We start from the raw sequence: 19,812 nt of genomic DNA on the forward strand, positions 1-19,812 counted from the left end.
ATAGGGGAGAGGCTAAATGACTCTGTCAAAAAAAATTCTTTAGGAGACTGAGACCCTCCACTTAGGTAACTATGAAAGGTGTCTCCCCGAGGAGGAGTCGCATGGATGATCCTCCTCTTTTGTTTGGTTGTCAGTACTGCTGTCAACTGGACCAGAGAAAGATCCTGCTGGCATCCCACACCTGACTCAGCTGCTCCTCACTTCCTCTTGAGAGGAGAGATGATCATCCTAGAGGAAGAGGGCCCTTGAAGGACTGGAACCGCAGACATACGTCTGGGGTTGAATAAGGGAAGCTAACCTCTCCAGAGGAATCCTCGGCATTCTGGTAGACAACCGCTCTGGAGGAATGACCTCCGTAATGGCCTGACGCACTGCCTTGACTGACGATTAAACAAGGAGGGTTACTTACCGAATGCAGTACCGGCCGGAAGATCCCCAAGAAGGGTACGTGCTGGCGGTCTTGGTTTGGGAGCCTGAAAGGAAGGAGGATTAGGATCCTTATCTGGTCCAACTGGCAATGGTACAACTTCCAGCTTATGCTTGGATGAGCGAGGCCTACAGGTAGAAGGCTATACCCTAGACAGTTCCCTTTGAAAGGGAATGGGACCGGACGTTCGCCATGCTGGATGTCCTCAGAAGGAAGACTCCCGGCAGGCCTAGCACTGGGGGAACGAGTTTCCCTAAGGTGCGAAGGCTCAGGACTATACCTGTTACTCGGAGACTCCTCTAGGCGGAGCGGAGATTGCTGATGAAGGAGAGGGAAACTCTCAGGTAGAGGACAACGGGAGTCGTCTCTACGGTGATCATGTGTAACTCTGGAATCCTGCACTGGCGAGTGGCAATCATGAGCTGACCTGTAAGGGATGGAAGGGGACTTACAGTCTGGCTTAGGTGAGTGGTGATCTAGTCCTGGCAATCAGCACTTGCAGACCAGAAGGTGATTAGATGAAACAGAGGATCTCCAAGGAGCTGGCAAATGGGGAATTGACAAACGCTGATGTACTGGCGAACAGTAAGGAGCTCGAGGAGGAGGTGAGCGTCAGGAGGTCTGCAACTGGTCTGAAGGAGATAGCCAGTGAACTGGCGAGCGACAAACAGCTGGCGAATGACAAGCAACTGGCGAATGACGAGCAACTGGCGAATAACAAGCAGCTGGCGAATAACAAGCAGCTGGCGAACGGCACGCAGCTCAATAATGATCAACTGGCAAATAGTGAGCTGCTGGGGAACGACAAACAGCTAGCAAATGATGAACCGCTAGCGAACTGTGAGCAGCTGGCGAACTGTGAGCAGCTGGCGAACTGTGAGCAGCTGGCAAACTGCGAACTGCGAACAGCTGGCAAGTGATGAGCAGTTGGAGAATGACGAGAGACAGGAAAACGATGAGTAGCTGACGAACCACGAACAGCTAGCGAGTGATGAGTAGTCGGAGATTGACGAGTGACTGGCGAACGCCGCAAGGCTGCCGAACGATGAGTAAGAGGAGAGTCTAAGAAGCAGGTGAATGTCGAGAACGTGTAGGCTGTCGGCGAGACAGTCGATGATGATGATCTCACGATGGGGAGAGACGAGGAGAGTCATGAGGTGACCATTGATGTTCTCTGGAAGAAGGACACTCTCGGGGTGAGGAGTACGTCTAGTGGGAGAGAGAGAAGATCGTTGGTCTCTAAGGTAACTGGGAGCTCGTCAGCGACGACAAAGTTCCTCTGAAGGGGAGACCTGCTCCACAGGGACAGGCATTGGAGGAGAGGCATGATGGCATCTAGCAGTTCTCTGGAACGGGGTATCTAGGGGATATCTCACTCTAGGACGAGAAAGATGTACACCCACATGCGAAACCTGCCTCGGAATTTGCTCAGCATGAAGGGGGGTGCACAGTCTTCAGCAACATCAGCAGCAGCAGCAGCAGCAGCAAACCAAGGAGAAGGGCGGGATCCGTCAGTGGTCAAAGTAGACGAAACCCCAGGATCACACTGGCCCACACTCAACGGCGACAAGGGTTCCACCTCCAAGGAAGAAAGTGTCCGCTTCCTCTCGATACCAAGTTAAAGTTCCAGCAAAGCCTCCTTCAACAGGGGACCGGTCATACCTAGCGATGGCCAAACCTAAACAGATCAGAAAATGAGAAAGTTCCACTCGAGGGGAAGGGCAAAACTGCTTCTCCAGGGGAAGCAGTCTTGTCTGTTGAACCCCAAGGTTGACCTGGTGTTAACTGGTCTATGCTTATACTCGATCGTTCCCTTGGGAGAAGGGGAAAAAAAGAACTCCTAGGTTTTCTTCGCCTTCGAGGAGGACTCCAAAGACGAAGAATCTCGCTTGGACCTCTTCTTCTGCCGGTGCCCAAACCTCTCCTACTGGGAGGCAAACCACTTCCGGCAGCCAGGGCAGGTGTTGTCCTGGTCACAACAACGCGTTCTCCACCGAGCCAAAGCATAAAGTGGTTACTCAGCCCAGGTGTGTAAGTGAGTAGGGTAGCAAACTGCCACCAACACCACGCTAACTAGCGGCTGGATGGTTAACCCTGGCTAAAAGTATTATGGCTTGACTTTCAGCTTCACCAAAAGTAATATCCCTTATAAATAACGTTGATTTGTATCAGCGGCAGAACTTTTTTTTTAATAGAAAATGCTATATTCTGCTCAAAATACCTTACAGTTTTCTTGATGTACCAATATTTATCGGTTTATCCAATATGAGGGTTTACTAATAATGTAAAAAACAACAATGTTGAATAGTATCAAGACCAAAACATTACTTACCAACACCACTGTTAGCACCAGTTACTATAGCAAAGCGACCTGTTAAATCTCTTCCATGTAGAACCTGCAGACCTGTTGAACTACTATCAAACCTCTGACGTAAATCTCCAAAGCTTTGCGTTTCCTCAATTGCGAATGCTAACCTTGGATCAGTAAAAGTTGTGGTTTCATTGACGTGATCTACAAACAACACTTTTGAATCTTCTGTGATTTGCCTCTCCCAACCATATGGCAATTCTGTAGAATTAAAAATTAAAACTGTACAAATAATTATTCAATATCTAAACTACACAATACAAGCTAATTATTACATAATGTACTGAAATAATTAACAGTTAAGTAACAACTGGGAATCTTCATATCTTAAAACAAAATTGACCTGGCATTTCTTGACATTAACCTGGCATAACAGCCTACAAATATTTAATACAAAATTATTTCATACAGTGAAGTATGGTAATAACTACTTTACAATGTTCAATGTACCCTAATAGTTAATTTTCACCATTTTCATCAGCAGTGTGTTACCATTGTGAATTTTTTTTTCCTTAAAAAATGTACAGTATTCCTATGTGAATTAGTGTTATTAACTATTTGAGTGCCATTAAACACAATTTATCTCCAGTAATTACCAGTTTCCCTGTCTAATTTCTTTCTCAATCAGAATTTTCTCACTTACTTTATATAGTTTTAGGATTGCTGTACTTCCCGTATAAATATCTCAAAATTTCTAGCATAAGATTTATCTATTCCTTGTCTTTGAAGGACTTTCATTACTACTGAAGTTTTAACAGAATCAAAATCTTTCTTATAGTCTATAAATGTCATAGATAGTACTTTGTCATACTCTGTTAATTTTTAAATTGGTTAATTACATGGACATGGTCAGTTGTTGAATACCCACTTCTAAAGCCTACCTGCTGACTTGGTTTATTAAAATCTAGTAGAGTTTCTACTTGGCCTGATATGTTCTTTGTAAATATGCAAATACTGTAACTGGAAGGGAAAAGTGGTAGAAATAAAGATTCTAATGATAATAGAGGATCAGATAATATAATTTCAGCATATACCCCTCAGATAGGTTGTCAAGAACAAGAAAAAGAATTATCTAAACAAGAATCTGAGGCAGATATTACAACAGTGAAAGAATAAAAGCTAATCATGGGAGCAGAGTGAAGAGAAGAGATGGATATGAGGAGGTATACGGAGGCTATGGGTTTGGAATTAGGAATGAGGATGGGGAGTACGTATTATAGTTGAATTGGCATGTATGAACACCTGGTTTCAGAAGCTTGATAACCTATGAAAGTGGAGTGGAAAGCCAAATATATTACATATTGGTTAGAGAAGCAGAAGAAAATGTGATGAACTGTAAAGTGACTTTGGGGGAAGCATGTGTTAAATAACAAAGACTGATAGTGAAGAGAAAGAGATCCAGAAGTAAGATTTGGGACCTTAAAGAAGAAAAGTGTGAACACTTTAGGAGGATTGAGAGAGACACACGACTGGAAAGGTTGAACTTGGAGATTGAACAGGGTAACAGAGTGGAAAATATTTGGGTGGGTACAAAAGAAATATGTGTAGAGGAAATGGAGGAATTATTGGGAAGAACCAGTGGATATGGTGTGTCGAAAGAATAAAAGTGGTGGTGGGACAGGGTGGTGCAAAAATCAGTTAAAAGAAAATCAAAGGCATTTAAGGACTGGGCAGCAAGAAAAGTGCAGGGAGCAGAGAAATGGTACAGAGAAAAGGAAAAACACTCTAAAAGGAAATTAGGTATAGCCATGGAAGAGCAGTAGAGAAATTAAATGAAAGGCTAGGAACAAAAGAAGATGAAAAGGATATCTATAAGAATTCAAACTTTAGGAAAAGGCAAACACAGAATTTGCAGCAACTGGTAGTCATAAGGGATAGAGATGGAAATATATTGCATAAGGATGATGATATTAAGAGGAGATGGAGAGAATATTTGGAGCAACTATTGAATACTGAAAATGAGAGAGGAGCTAGGAAAAGCACAGAAGGTAGAGAGGCCAGTGATGGAGATACAGAATTCAGAAGAGAAGCGGGCATTGCATAATATGGAGAATGGTAAAGCACTGGGTCATTCTGAGTTTCAAATTGAAAAGGTCAAGAATAAATGCTGGATTTCTTGAGAGCAATATGGGGAAAGGAAATAATGACTAAAGACTGGGAGGAGAGTCTAATGTTATTTATATTCAAGCAGAAAGGTGAAATCATGGAATGTGGTAACTAAAGGGAAATTAAACTAACAGAGCATGGTTTGATAGAGAGGGTACTAGATGAGAGATTGAGAGAGATTGAAAGTATTGGGAACAGTAGTATGGATTCATGAGAGTAAGAGGGACTGTGGATGACATTTTTATAGTAAAGCAGTTACAGGAAAAGAGACTAGAATGAAATCAGAAGCTCTTCTGTACTTTTGTAGAATTAGAGAAGGCTTATGATAGAATACCAAGAGAATTGATATTTTGGTGCTTGAGGAAGAGGAAAGTCCCAAAGAAGTTGGTTAGAATGGTAGAGATGATATACAAAAGAACAAGGACAAAAGTAATAATAGCTGTTGGAGAACCAAAAACCTTTGAAGTTAAAATTGAATTACACCAGGGGTCAGTATTAAGCACATTTTTATTTGTACTGTTCTTTGATGTGTTAAGTGAAGAGATCAGAAATTAAGAGTTGTGGAAGTTGCTATATGCAGATGAAATGGTGATTACTACTGAAATGAGGAAGAACTACAGAGAAAGGTTGTAGAGTGGCAAGAGACTTTTGGAAATGGGTGTCTTAAGGGTAAATGTGGATAAGACTGAAGCTATGGTAAGCAGTGAATAAAGTAGGGACAGGAAAACCATACATGAAAGTAGAGGCTCAGTTATAAAACATGTAAAACCATTTGGATACTTGGGATCTATTATAAGTTAGGAGGGAGGAAGTGGACCTGAAGTTGAGAATAGGAAAAAAGCAGCGTGGGGAAGTGGAAGGAGGTAGCAGGAGTGGTATGTGATAAGAAAATTCCAATCAAGCTAAAAGGCAAGATCTATAGCACAGTAATAAGACCAGTATTCATGTATGGATCAGAAACATGATATTTTGATTATAAAATAAATTTTTGAATATACTTACCTGGTGAATATATAATAGCTGACGTCTCCGACGGCTCGACAGATTCCAAAAACTCGCGAGCGATCGCCGTGAAGGTTGCGGGTGTGACCACCAGCGCCGACTATCGGCCAGATACCGCATATACTTGTAAACATCTCCATTTCTTCTCAGTCCCCTAGGTCTCTATCGGGGAGGAAGGGAGGGCCTTTAATTTATATATTCACCGGGTAAGTATATTCAAAAATTTATTTTATAATCAAAATATCATTTTTAAATATTAAACTTAGCCGGTGAATATATAATAGCTGATTCACACCCATGGTGGTGGGTAGAGACCAGTATTAAAACAATAAAGGCGTATATGCTCAAGAGTTTTTGCCAATTATTCAAAAAACAGACTTAAGTATAGGTACCTGGTAAGGAAGCAGACTCTGATTATTACTCTGCCTCATTAGTCCGCTATCCTCACGAAGCCCAGCGATCCTCTTAGGATGCTGAAAGACTCCCAGTATCTGCTATAACCAGGGTGAACACCCCCATAACAGGACCTCATCAATACCCTTAATCTGGGCGCTCTCAAGAAACAATATTTTGACCACCCGCCAAATCAAAAAGATTGCGAAAGACTTCTTAGTCTCCCGTACAACCCAAAATAAGATTAAAAATTTCAAGAGTAGATTAAAAGGATATTGGGATTAAGGGAATGTAGTGGTAGAGCCTTCACCCACTACTGCACTCGCTGCTACGAATGGTCCCAGTGTGTAGCAGTCCTCATAAAGAGTCTGGACATCTTTCAAGTAATATAAAGCGAAAACCGACTTGCCTCTCCAAAAGGTCGCGTCCATAATACTTTTAATGGGTCTATTTTGCTTAAACGCTACAGAAGTTGCTATCGCTCTAACTTCATGAGCCTTGACTTTAAGTAAACTATGATCCTTCTCACTTAATTGAGAGTGTGCCTCCCGAATCAAAAGTCTAATAAAATAAGACCACGCATTCTTAGACATAGGCAAAGAGGGCTTTTTAACGGAGCACCATAAAGCCTCTGAACAACCTCGTCGCGGTTTAGTTCTGGATAAACAAAATTTAAGAGTTCTAACGGGGCACAGCACTCTTTCAACTTCATTCCCCATAATCTCAGAAAGACTGGGGATTTCAAATGATTTAGGCCAAGGACGAGACGGAAGTTCATTCTTGGCCAAAAAAACCAAGTTGAAGAGCGCATACTGCTTTATTAGCGGAGAAACCGATGTTCTTGCTAAAAGCATGTATCTCACTAACCCTTTTAGCCGAAGCCAAGCTCACCAAAAAAAAAGTGTCTTGAGGGTAAGATCCTTCAGGGAGGCTGAATTTAATGGTTCAAACCTGTCTGACATAAGGAACTGTAGGACCACATCCAAGTTCCAAGCAGGAGACGAAATATGACGCTCCTTGGAAGTCTCGAAAGACTTAAGCAGGTCTTGGAGATCTTTGTTATAGAAAGATCCAAACCCTTATGCCTGAAAACAGAAGCTAACATGCTTCTGTAGCCTTTAATGGTGGATGCAGAGAGGGAGCGACCGTTTCTCAGATAAGGCAGAAAATTCGCAATCTGCGCTACAGAGGCACTTGGAAGAGGAAATAGAGGAGGACTTGCACCAGTCTCTAAATACCTCCCATTTCGACTGATAGGTCCTGATGGTAGAGGATCTTCTAGCCCTCGCGATCGCTCTAGCTGCCTCCTTCGAAAACCCTCGAGCTCAAGAGAGTCTTTCGATAGCCTGAAGGCAGTTAGACGAAGCGTGGGGAGGCTTTGATGAAATCTCTTTACGTGAGGCTGTCGCAAGAGATCCATCCGTAACGGCAGACTTCTTGGAACGTCTACCAGCCATAGAAGTACCTCTGTGAACCACTCTCTCGCGGGCCAGAGTGGAGCAACCAATGTCAACCTGGTCCCTTCGTGAGAGGTGAACTTCTGCAGCACCTTGTTTAGGATCTTGAAAGGTGGAAAGGCATAAACGTCCAGGTGAGACCAGTCCAGCAGGAAAGCGTCTATGTGGGCTGCCTCTGGATCTGGAACTGGAAAGCAGTAAGTCGAGAGCCTCTTGTCAGTGAAGTCGCAAAAAGATCTATGGTGGGTTGACCCCATGTCATCCATAGCTTCTCGCACACAGTCTTATGCAACGTCCACTCCATGGAGATGACTTGTCCTCTTTTGCTGAGGCAGTCCGCCAAGACATTCATTTTTCCTTGCACAAATCTCGCCAAAGGAGAGATGTTACTTGCCTTAAATGGAGTTCCTTCTGATCCGTGGATCAAAGACCCGAGCATTCCAGACTGTCCAGTGGAGCTCCCTAACCCAAATCCGATGCATCTGAATACAACACATGGTTTGGGTTCTTGATCGCAAGAGAAAGACCTTCTCGAAGTCTGATGTTGCTGTCCCACCAAGTCAGACATGTCTAGACTGAGTTGGAGATTGGGAAAGAGATACTCTCTAAGCCCTTCTCCTTGTTCCAATGGTTTAGGTGAAATTGGAGAGGGCATAGGTTGAGTCTCCCCAGAGAGATAAACTACTCCAGCGATGAAAGAGTTCCCACGAGGCTAGTTCAAACTCTTACAGAGCAACTGTTTTTCTCTTGCAAGTGAAGGACTCTTAACAGAGCTTGTTCCATTCTTGTGGGAGACGAAAAGGCCCGAAAAATCAGACACTGTATCTCCATTCCCAAATAAAGAATAGTCCGGGATGGGGTACTGTAAGTTACGACTTCTCTACGTTCACTATGAGACCTAGGTCCTTGGTTAGGTCTAATGTCCATTAGAGGCTCTCCAGACAGCGATATAATGACAACGCCCTGATTAGCCAGTCGTCAAAATAAAGGGAGGCTCTGAATCCTCAAAAAATGTAGAAAGCTTGCTACATTTTGCAAGGGCCTTGTAAAAACAAGAGGAGCAGGAATGAGGCCGAAGTACAGTGCTCGACATTGGTACATTACTTTCCCATCCACAAACCTCAGAAGTTGTTGAAAGTTTGGATGAATCGGGATGTGGAAGTATGCATCCTGAAGGTCAAGAGAGACCATCCAGTCGCCTTCCCTTACTGCTGCCAAGACAGATTTGGTAGTCTTCACCGTGAAGTTTGTCTTGACAATGAACACATTGAGCGCACTTACATCTTAAGTACTCCTGCAGTGAACGTGGCTGCCAGATCATTGGAGCCCTCCCTGAAAGCCTTGTTCCTGCAGTGAACGTGGCTGTCAGATCATTGGAGCCATCCCTGATAGCCTTGTTCATGCATGACAAAATTGTACAGCAATACATTGACAGCTGGAGAGACCTTCTTACTTAAGGCTCCCAGGGACCAATCCAACAAATAAAAACTTCAAACGCTCGAAAAAACTCCTAACAGGAGATGGTCTAGCTCTGAAGCCGACCATAAAATCTTGGAGCGTCTCATGGCCAGGCGACGGGGAGAGTCTAGGAGGCTTGAGAAGTCTCCCTGGGCAGAGGCAGGAACTCCCAAGCCGAGAACTTCTCCCGTGTCATACCAGACGCTCGCTCTAGAAGCCAGTTTAAAAGGAGGGAAAGCAAAGGCTGTCTTCCCCAAACTCCTCCTGGTGATCAACCAGTCGCCTAGCAAACGTAAAGCTCATTTAGAAGAGCGAGAGAGCACTAGCTTAGAAAACGACGGCTTCGAAGTAGCTAGGCCTAGCGTAAACTCTGACGGAGGCGAACGAGGAGCAGCAGTTACAAAATGGTCCGGAAAAAGATCCTTAAAAAATCAGCATGATTTTTTTTAAAGTCCATAGAGGGCTGAGCAGCTTTAGGCTTCTCTCCGTCTGACAAAGTCCCCAAAGGAATATCAGTAGGAGGAGGATCAGCAACTTCCTCATCTGAAGGAACCTCGTCCGACAATTGCCGAGTCTCATGAAAAGGAGAGACCTGCCGCGGCGGCAACGCTTGACAGGCAATGTCAACAAGCAAAGGAGCAGCAGTAGCAGTAGAGGAAGCGACGTCACGCCGCTGCCGAAAGGACTGAAATCCTTGTGACTGACCAACAACAACAACTGAAGTTGATTGACGCTCGACGTCACGCCGGAACTGCCTTGACTGCATAGACTGACCAGGCAAAACAACCTTCGACTGCGGTGATTGACGCTCAACGTCAAGTCGAGGCAACTGAGCCGGTCGGCGAACGTCAGGTCGGGGCTGCGGCGGCAGCGGCTGAACGTCAACACGAGACTGCGGCAGCGGCTGAACGTCAACACGAGACTGCGGCAGTGGTTGAAAGTCAACACGAGACTGCAGCGAGGGAGGATCCATGTCACGTGACTGACGTGAAAAACTACTGACATCACGTTTCAAAGTACAAGAAACGTCAGCACTAACGTCAAACGGACGAGTACAGTAAATGCTCGTTTGGGCGGCTGACGGCCAGAGTCTCGTTTAGCGTAACGGCGACTCGAAAGCGAAGGTTCATCGTGAACCTGCTCAACGTCATACTTCTCCATAAGGGAGGCAAGCTTAGTCTGCATGTCCTGCAGGACAACCCATTTAGGATCAACGGGAGTCGGAACGGGCCGAGATGACGGTAACGTCTGTGTTGGCAAAACATTGCCTTTACCGCGACCCTCGGACCCCGTGTTACGCTTGCGTTTAATAGGCGAACAGTCTTCCGACGACTGCAAAGGGTCAGAGCTGTCCCAATGGCTACAGCCAGGACGCTGGACCTGTCCTGAAGGGACTGACTTTCGCTTCAAGGGTCTAGAAACCTTGCGCCAAGGTTTCTTTTGCGAAAAGTCTTCGGATGACGAGGAGAACACAGTCTCACCCGTCTTAAGGTAAGGGCGATCTTGACGAGAAACGTCCGATACCAAAGAGGGAACGTCTGTACGTTGGTTAAAGCCTCTCGTCCCCTTAAGTCCTACGACATTACTTCTCCCTGGTGCAGGGGAGCCTGAAAGAGGTCTCGGACTAGGGGAGCGACAAGCACGAACAAACGAACCCTCCGCAACACAGAACATGTTTTTTGCACTTACTTCACTGATATCGTATTTTTCAATAATTTCACATTAGGCATGAATAAAACTGATTTCTACCTGAAGCACGCAATTCTCCCTTACATCAAAAGGTTAGAATTGCGAAATGAGTCGAATAATGTAAGCACATTAGTACAAAATGAAACACACATGCAAAAATCAATAAACATATACATATATATCGAATAAAACGGAAATATATAAAGTTAAAAAGGATCAGTGACTGGGGAGGAGACTAAACACTAGATCAACTAAGGACTACGTTTTCAATCTCTCACCGTACAGTGCCTTGGGACGAGAATAAAAACTAAAACGTTTTATCCTCTCTCCCCGTACAGAGACTTGGGACGAGAGTAAAAAAAACTGAATCGAGAACAACGTTACTCGCTCCCAAACTCCTTGTACAGAGACTTGGGACGAGAATAAAGATCGGATCGTTCTCTCTTTCTCTCTCTCTCTCTCCGTCTCTCTCTCTCTCTCTTGTCACACACAAGAGAATTGCCCACTCACCCTTCGTCAATAAACAGGTTATTTGACCAAAGGAAAAAACTGAAAGGACTAAGAAATTGAAAATTAACAAGTTCCTTTAAATTAGTATCTAAAACACTTCAGTTTGAAAGAAGAATGAACAAAACGTCAAAATCGATTTACTCTTTCTGCAAAGTGAAACCGTGATTCTCTCTTTCTCTATCGTAACGATAGAGCGCAAACTGCGTAGCATAAATAAACCAAACGTTAGTTCATCTTTGAAAAAACAGCACGAAGACTATTCAAAGAATATATTTCTTAAAATATTTTCTAAAAAATATTCATTTCATAACTCTTACAGAGCAATTGATTTAAACTTAACAAATAAAAGTTGAATGGGCTTAACGTTGTTTAACTTCGTTTTCCAAGTTAGGACCGCCTACAAGGAATAGGTAAACGCCGCATATAAACAAAACATAAAATTTCTCTTGATGTTTAGTATAAATGGAAAGCTAATCGAAGAGGCCTAATAAAGGCGGGTGAGATTTAAAATATATAGAGGAAAATCTATAAATATCAACAATAATTTATAACGTGATAAAATAATTACTAAAAGCCTTAAACACACTTCCGTACACTGAGGGAAGGGTCGGCCATCTTTACTCTATGGAAAAACCAGAGATAAAAAAAAAAGCAAGGGCAAAACACTTTTCCTCTCCTTTCAAAAGATTTTCTTTTGAAGATAGTATTGAATAATCCAACACGGCGAAAGCAATAAAACCAAAACCAAGTACTTCACCAATTCGGTAGAAAACTCGAGGTCATAAAGCGAGTGGAACCAACTTGTCGACAAGACCGACAGAGAAGAACTGGAGATGTTTACAAGTATATGCGGTATCTGGCCGATAGTCGGCGCTGGTGGTCACACCCGCAACCTTCACAGCGATCGCTCGCGAGTTTTTGGAATCTGTCGAGCCGTCGGAGACGTCAGCTATTATATATTCACCGGCTAAGTTTAATATTTAAAATTAGGCTTTATAAGACGAAACAAAGAAGCAAAGCTTGGGAAAACAGAGGTGAGAATGCTGAGGTGGACTAGGGAAATACCCCTGCTTGAAAGACTGGAAAATGACAAAATAAGAATAATGGCAGGCATAGTAAAGATTACAGAGATGATAAGAGTGTCTCAACTGTGATGATATGGGCACTGTTTAGGATGGATGGCTGGGAGAAAGTGATGAGGGCTTAGGAGGAGCCTGTTAGAGGGAGAAGATCAAGAGGGAAGCAGAGAATTAGAGGGAAAAGATCAACAGGGAAGCAGAAAATTAGATGGCAAGATAAGGTGAAGGATGATAGGGAAAACAGTAAGAAATAAGATCTTTGTAAATATTTCACATATTACTGAAAATATATTACTTAACAAAGGCTTCATCCATGTCCTTCCACTTGCGTCGGTTTCTGGTCTTTTTATGCCTATCAACACCTTCAAAATTTCTTAGTTCATCAACTCATCATCTTCTCTTCCTTCCTCAGCTTCTTTTGCAATCTCTTGGGACCCATTCTGTTATCCTTAATGTCCATCTATTATCTGTCATTCTCATTATATGTCGTGCCCATGTCCACTTCTTTTTCTTACATGTTGTTAGAATATCCTTTACTTTAGTTTGCTCTCGTATCCATGTCACTCTTTTTCTGTCGCTTAGTGTTATTCCCATCATTATTCTTTCCATAGCTCTGAAAATTTTAACATGCTTATGTCTAAGGCTTTACTGAGGCTCGTGAGGCTCCAAGTTTCTGATACATAAGTTAATGCTGGTAGAGCCATTTGATTAAAAACTTTATTTTCTTTTTAGAAAAAGTGGCCTTTTACTTTTCATAATCTCATTTTGTTCTACTATAAACTCTCCATCACATAATTATCCTTCTTTTAATTTTGGTCTTGTGTCCTGGGGAAACATTTACTATGTATCCTATATACATATTCTAATTAACAATTTGTAAGGGTTTATCCATAACCATTTTCAGTTCTACATTTCTGCTTAACCTATTCAGATTTTCTATAATTTTTTGCACTTCTCACCATGATTCGCTAGACAGAACTATGTCAGCTGTATGTCTTGAGCAGTTAAGGTATTCCACATTAATATTAAAAACTTCTAGGCATGCGGTGAATAATTTAGGAGAGATGGGGTCTCCCTGTCTAACTCCTTTCTCAATCAGAACGTTCTTCCTACCTCCTTTCTCAATCAGAACCTACTTATTATCTTTATGTAGTTTTAGGATTGCTGTACTTCCTGTATAGATCTACTATAGTTTCAATGTAAGATTCACCTATCCCTTGTCTCTGAAGGGCTTTTATTACTGCTCGAGTTTTTGACAGAATCGAAAGATTTCTCATAGTCTATATATGCCATACATGATGGTTTGTCATATTCTGTAGATTTTCCATTAACTGATGAATTACATGGATATAATCAAGGGTTGAATACCCACTTCTATAGACTGCCTGCTCCTTATCTATCTATCATTATATATACAGTGAACCCTCGCTACTTCGCGGTTCGACAATCGCGGATTCACCACTTCACGGGGTTTTCCCATAACCCATATATATATACATATCGCGGATTTTCCGGAAAATTCGAAAATACCGCGAAATCTGAAGACAACCAAATACGATATTTTGTTACCTGTAATTCCATTAATACTGTAATTAGTAATATCTGCTCTTACTGATTGTTCATTGCATTACATATGATATATAATTCAGCACAGAAAGAAATAAAACACGAAAAGAGAATGTGATCATACGATAATTCAGTACGTAGTAAAATTAAATCGAACATGAAACGCAAATCAGATGCAGTCATACCATATTAGAATGGTGTGTACTGTAATGGATGTGCTTCTTTTCCATGAATCTTTTGTATGTATACGTACGTAGTACAGTACTGCATCCAATAATATTCTTTGCTGCAAAAATCACATTTCGAATACTGTACTGTAAGCGTACGAGAGAGAGAGAGAGAGAGAGAGAGAGAGAGAGAGAGAGAGAAAGAGAGAGAGAGAGAGAGAGAGAGAGAGAGAGAGAGAGAGAGAGAGGCGTAAAATAGCGTACGTAAATTTTTAATATTATTGTTATTATTATTATTATTGTTGTTGTTGTTAATAAAATTATTATTGTTATTATTATTAATCATTATTATTATTATTATTATTACTGTACAGTATTATTATCATTATTTATTATTACTGTATTACGGTATTGTACTTAATCTACGTACGTTCATTATGCGCGGGGCATCTTCTATGAGTAACCAACGCACCATAGTACTGTAAGACGGGTTGTGATTGGTTCAAGCGCTGATAGATGACGAATCAAAACTCAAGTTTTGTTATCTAGCCTGTGATTGGTGTTTTGCCCGCATCTTCTACCCGCAGCATCAAAGTTCTCGCGGGGCTGGATCGTTCACTTTCTCTTTCCGCGTATTGCTGAGTAGACGTTCTTAAGTTTGTGAAGTTTAATCTGTGCTGTGTGCGACTGTTTTAAGTTGAACTTTTTGTTGAACTTTCTGTTAAATCCTACTGTACAATGCCTCCCAAGCGTTCTGCTTCTAGTAAGGCTGGTAGTGAGCCTAAACGCCACCGAAGGATGATGACGATAGCTGAGAAGGTTACGCTTCTCGACATGTTAAAAGATGGTAGAAGTTACGCGGCCGCCGGCCGCCATTTTGGCATCAACGAATCCACCGTTCGCTATATCAAAAAGGACGAGGCGAACATTAGAAAGACTGCTGCAATCACCTTTAGCAGATCAGCGAAGCGAGTCGTTACAACGCGTAATAAAACGATCGTACGCATGGAAGGTGCTTTAGCTGTGTGGATTGCCAACTGCCGGAAGAAGAACATAGCGTTGGATACGAACACCATCCAAACAAAGGCTTTGAGCTTATATGAGAATTTTGCTGCAAAGGAACCTAAAGACGACGACGGCAACCATGCTGAAGATGATGATGATGCAGATGATCCTCAACCAGGGACATCCACTGATTCCCAGCCTCAGAAACGTTTTTCCGCAAGCAAAGGATGGTTCGCGAAGTTTCAGAAACGCTTCGCCCTGAAAAGCGTTTCCCTGCATGGGGAGTCTGCTTCCGCTGACACTGCCGCTGCTGAAACTTACGTGAACCAGACTTTCAAGAACATTATCGCTGAAGGTGGATACAAGCCGGAACAAGTGTTTAATATGGATGAAACCGGCTTGTTTTGGAAGAGAATGCCGTCGCGAACTTTCCTGTTCAAAGAGGAAGCCAAAGCCTCTGGCTTTAAGGCATTCAAGGATCGCGTTACCCTCGTGATGTGTGGCAATGCTGCTGGATTTTTGTTAAAGCCGGGGCTTATTTATAAGTCGAAAAATCCTCGCGCTTTGAAAAATAAAAATAAGAATCTCCTTCCCGTGTACTGGATGCATAATCAAAAAGCATGGATTACGAAGATGCTGACCTCCAACTGGTTCCACCAGTGTTTCATCCCGCAAGTCCATGAATATCTCTTAGAGAAGGGCTTGCCATTCAAGATCCTTCTCCTTATGGATAACGCTGGTGGACACGCAACTGACCTGTCGCGTGAGGGCGTTCAGGTTGAGTTCCTGCCACCCAACACCACGTCATTAATTCAACCGATGGACCAGGGGGTTATCAGGGCGTTCAAGGCCCTCTACACGAAGAATACCTTGGCGGACCTCGTTGCGTGTGTGGATGCTGCCCAAGATGACGAGGATGAAGATTTCAACTTGAAGGCGTACTGGCGGCAGTACACCATAGCCACGTGCCTGCAGAATATTCAAAAGGCACTTCAAGAGATGAAACCTGCAACCGTGAATGCGAGCTGGAAGAAGCTGTGGCCCGATATTGTTTACGACGACAAGGGATTTACTCTGTCGGAAATCCAACACTCTGCAATACGGAAATCTGTGCAGTTGGCTGCCATAATTGGAGGTGACGGGTTTGGCGACATGACGACTGAAGACGTCGACGAGTTGTTGGACTGCCATTCCCAGCCCCTAACTGACGCAGACCTCGAAGACCTGACGAAATCGGCAAGTGAGGAAGAGAGTGAGGGTACCCAGGAAGAGACCCAAGAAAATGTCGAAGAAACGGGCTTAACATTAGAACGGCTTGCCAAGTTCTGCAACCATATGAAGGAGGCGAAAAAAATGTTACAAGAGTGGGACGAGGATATGGTTCGCTCGATGCAATTCTCAAATAAGGTCGATGACATCATGACTCCCTACAGGATGCTCTTGGATCGAAAAAAGAAGCAGCGGCAACAACTTCCGATCACAATGTTCTTCCAGCCTCGCAAAAAAGAGCCAGTTCCTCCTGCTAGTACGCCTTCGGAAGAAATTGAAGAAGTTTCCCAGGAAGAAGTTGAAGAGGTGTCCCAGGAAAAGACACCTCCGTCTGAAGAGACGTAAAATACTATCATTGACTGCACAGTAGAACACATCATCAGCTTCATCATCATCATTTCTACTGTGCAGCAAATTCATCGCCATCGTCATTCAAGTTTTTCTTGAACTTCTTTCGTGGTGAGTACAGTAACAATCTTTATTTTTTACTTTAACCTGTTTTATAGTTTAGTAATGTACGTACTGTATGCATTAAGTTAAAGGGAAGGTTTTAAAAGTCTACATGTTGTAACCTATCATATTTTTTTTGTTTAAAATTTACATTCGTACGTAAAACAATCTCTCTCTCTCTCTCTCTCTCTCTCTCTCTCTCTCTCTCTCTCTCTCTCTCTCTCAAATTGTTTTCCTGCTTTGCTACGTACAAGTACTGTATAATTTATATTTGTAAGGTAACATATTTTGTAAATGCTTTTACTGTAAATACTGTATGTACTGTATCATTATTTATCACTATCATCATGCGCGTTAAATGCCTTGTTTGTTCTGAGCGTGGTTGTTTACTGAGCGTACACGCCGTCGTTTCAGGCGGCGTCATAAAGAAAAAGATTTCATTTGGAAGTCCTAAGAAAAATACGTAAACTAAAACATTGGTAATAAAAAAATCAACATACAGTACTGTATAATCAATATAATCGATGCAAAAACTAACCTATACATATATGTGTACACTAAATGAGTTTGTTTCTTCATTATGATCAGAGATGAACGTAAACAAAACATTGGTTGCCATTTTTTATCGTGCTTTTTAGGTGTTTAGGAAACACATGATATAAAATCGCCTTTAATATTTGTGCCTGTTTTAGTTTAGGGTGCTGTAGTACATGCATTAAGTGTTCTGTACATTAAAGGGTGGTTTGTTAACAGTACTACGTACAAGGGAAGGTTTTAAAAGTCCGAATATACATGTTAAATAAATAGGTAAATATGCTGTCACTACTTCGCGGATTTTCACCTATCGTGCCCGCGTCTGGAACCTATCTACCGCGATAAACGAGGGTTCACTGTAATATAAATATTATATTTATATATTTATATATATATATACAGTATACAGTATATATAAATATATATATATATATATATATATATATATATATATACCAAGGCACTTCCCCCAATTTTAGGGGGTAGCCAACATCAAACAAATAAAAAAAGGGGACCTTTCCTCTCTACGCTCTTCCCAGTCTGACGAGGGACTCAACCGAGTTCGGCTGGTACTGCTAGGATGCCAAAACCCACCCTCCCCCGTTATCCACCAGAGATGAAGCTTCATAACGCTGAATCCCCTATTGCTGTTTCCTCCGCCGTCATCCAAGGTGACTGGAGGAAGTAGCATGGCCTACCAGAACTACTTCACAATCGCTTGCCATACATTCCTATTTCTAGCATGCTTTCATGCCTCTCTCACATCTATCCTCCTATCACCCAGAGCTTTCTTCACTCCATCCATCCACCCAAACCATGGCCTTCCTCTTGTACTTCTCCCATCAACTCTTGCATTCATCACCTTCTTTAACAGACAGCCATTTTCCATTCTCTCAACATGGAAAAACCACCTCAACACACTCATATCCCATCTAGTTGCTATATCATTTCTTACACTCGTTCTCACCCTCACTACTTCGTTCCTAACCCTATTTACTTGAGATACACCAGCCATACTCCTCAGACACTTCATCTCAAACACATTCAATTTCTGTCTCTGTCACTTTCATTCCCAACAACTCCGATCCATACATCACAGTTGGTATAATCACTTCCTCATACAGAACCCTCTTGGCACATATGCCTAACCCTCTATTCTTTACCCTTCCCTTTACTGGCCCCAACACTTTGCATCCTTCATTCCCTCTTTAACATACATCTGCTTCCACTCCACCATTTGCTGCAACAATAGACCCCAAGCACTTAAACTGATATATATATATATATATATATATATATATATATATATATATATATATATATATATATATATATATATATATATATATATATATATGTATATATATATATATATATATATATATATATATATATATATATATGAATATTAAATATATATATATGTATATATATATATATATATATATGAATATTAAATATATATATATATATATATATATATATATATATATATATATATATATACATATATATATATATATATATATATATATATATATATACATATATATATATATATATATGATGACAGCAGGCCAGGAGGAAAAAGGAAACTAAGAGTTGACTAGCACTTCCGTGTTATTATTACACCTCTTCACGTGATAAGCAACCATTAAAGACTTAACTGCTTGATAAAGTTTAAGAGCATATATAGCATTTGTAACGAGAATAGCCAAATATTAATGGCCGAACTCTTAGTAAAAGGATAAGAATTTTGGCAGAAGTTGATCCCATAAACAATCACTTGATTGATTCAAAGCAGCACCGGAAGCATTTCTTGTGAATGGGGAGAGGTTTTTAGCCAGTGTCTTAGAACAGTTACAGTAGCTAGGATCTGGACTCTTACCTATGAAGGGCGTAATTGTGAGATTTTGACTTTAAACTGTAATTGCCTGTACGAGAGTATTGTATACTGTACATTTAATGTAAATCAAATTATATGTCCTACCAACCATCTGGGTATTTTTATTAGCTTCCAGGAGACTATATTTATCAAGTTGTTGATTATCATAATACAAACTACTATTATGGAAAATAAAACCTAAGCAGACTATGGACTAAAGAAGTATTAAAACACAGACAGTAAACCTGTCCTGCAAAAAAAAAAAAAATAAATAAATAAAAGGGAGTCCATGGTGCTAAACCCTCAATAATCGTAAATCCTAATTCAAACAATGAACAAAATAAATGCAAAAAACTGTTACAATCCTTAAATACCAAGAGAACGATACAATAGAGGAACATCACAAATAATGGTAAAGCCTTACAAATGGTGGCAGCTAAAAAGAGA

The 19,812-nt window shown here is 41.6% G+C and overlaps 1 protein-coding gene across 2 annotated transcripts in view; it reads right to left on the reverse strand.

Annotated features, from left to right (window-relative positions):
* The window catches only part of Wwox (WW domain-containing oxidoreductase), a 111,234-nt gene that overhangs the window by 45,056 nt on the left and 46,366 nt on the right, over positions 1–19,812 (reverse strand). For both annotated transcript variants that reach the window (XM_068363709.1, XM_068363710.1), the window contains exon 4: positions 2,760–2,996. In XM_068363709.1, the coding sequence (XP_068219810.1) occupies positions 2,760–2,996 (237 nt within the window). The remainder of the gene's footprint in view (positions 1–2,759; positions 2,997–19,812) is intronic.

This window comes from Palaemon carinicauda, chromosome 40, assembly GCF_036898095.1.
Source record: "Palaemon carinicauda isolate YSFRI2023 chromosome 40, ASM3689809v2, whole genome shotgun sequence".
Classification (NCBI taxonomy): Eukaryota; Metazoa; Arthropoda; class Malacostraca; order Decapoda; family Palaemonidae; genus Palaemon; species Palaemon carinicauda.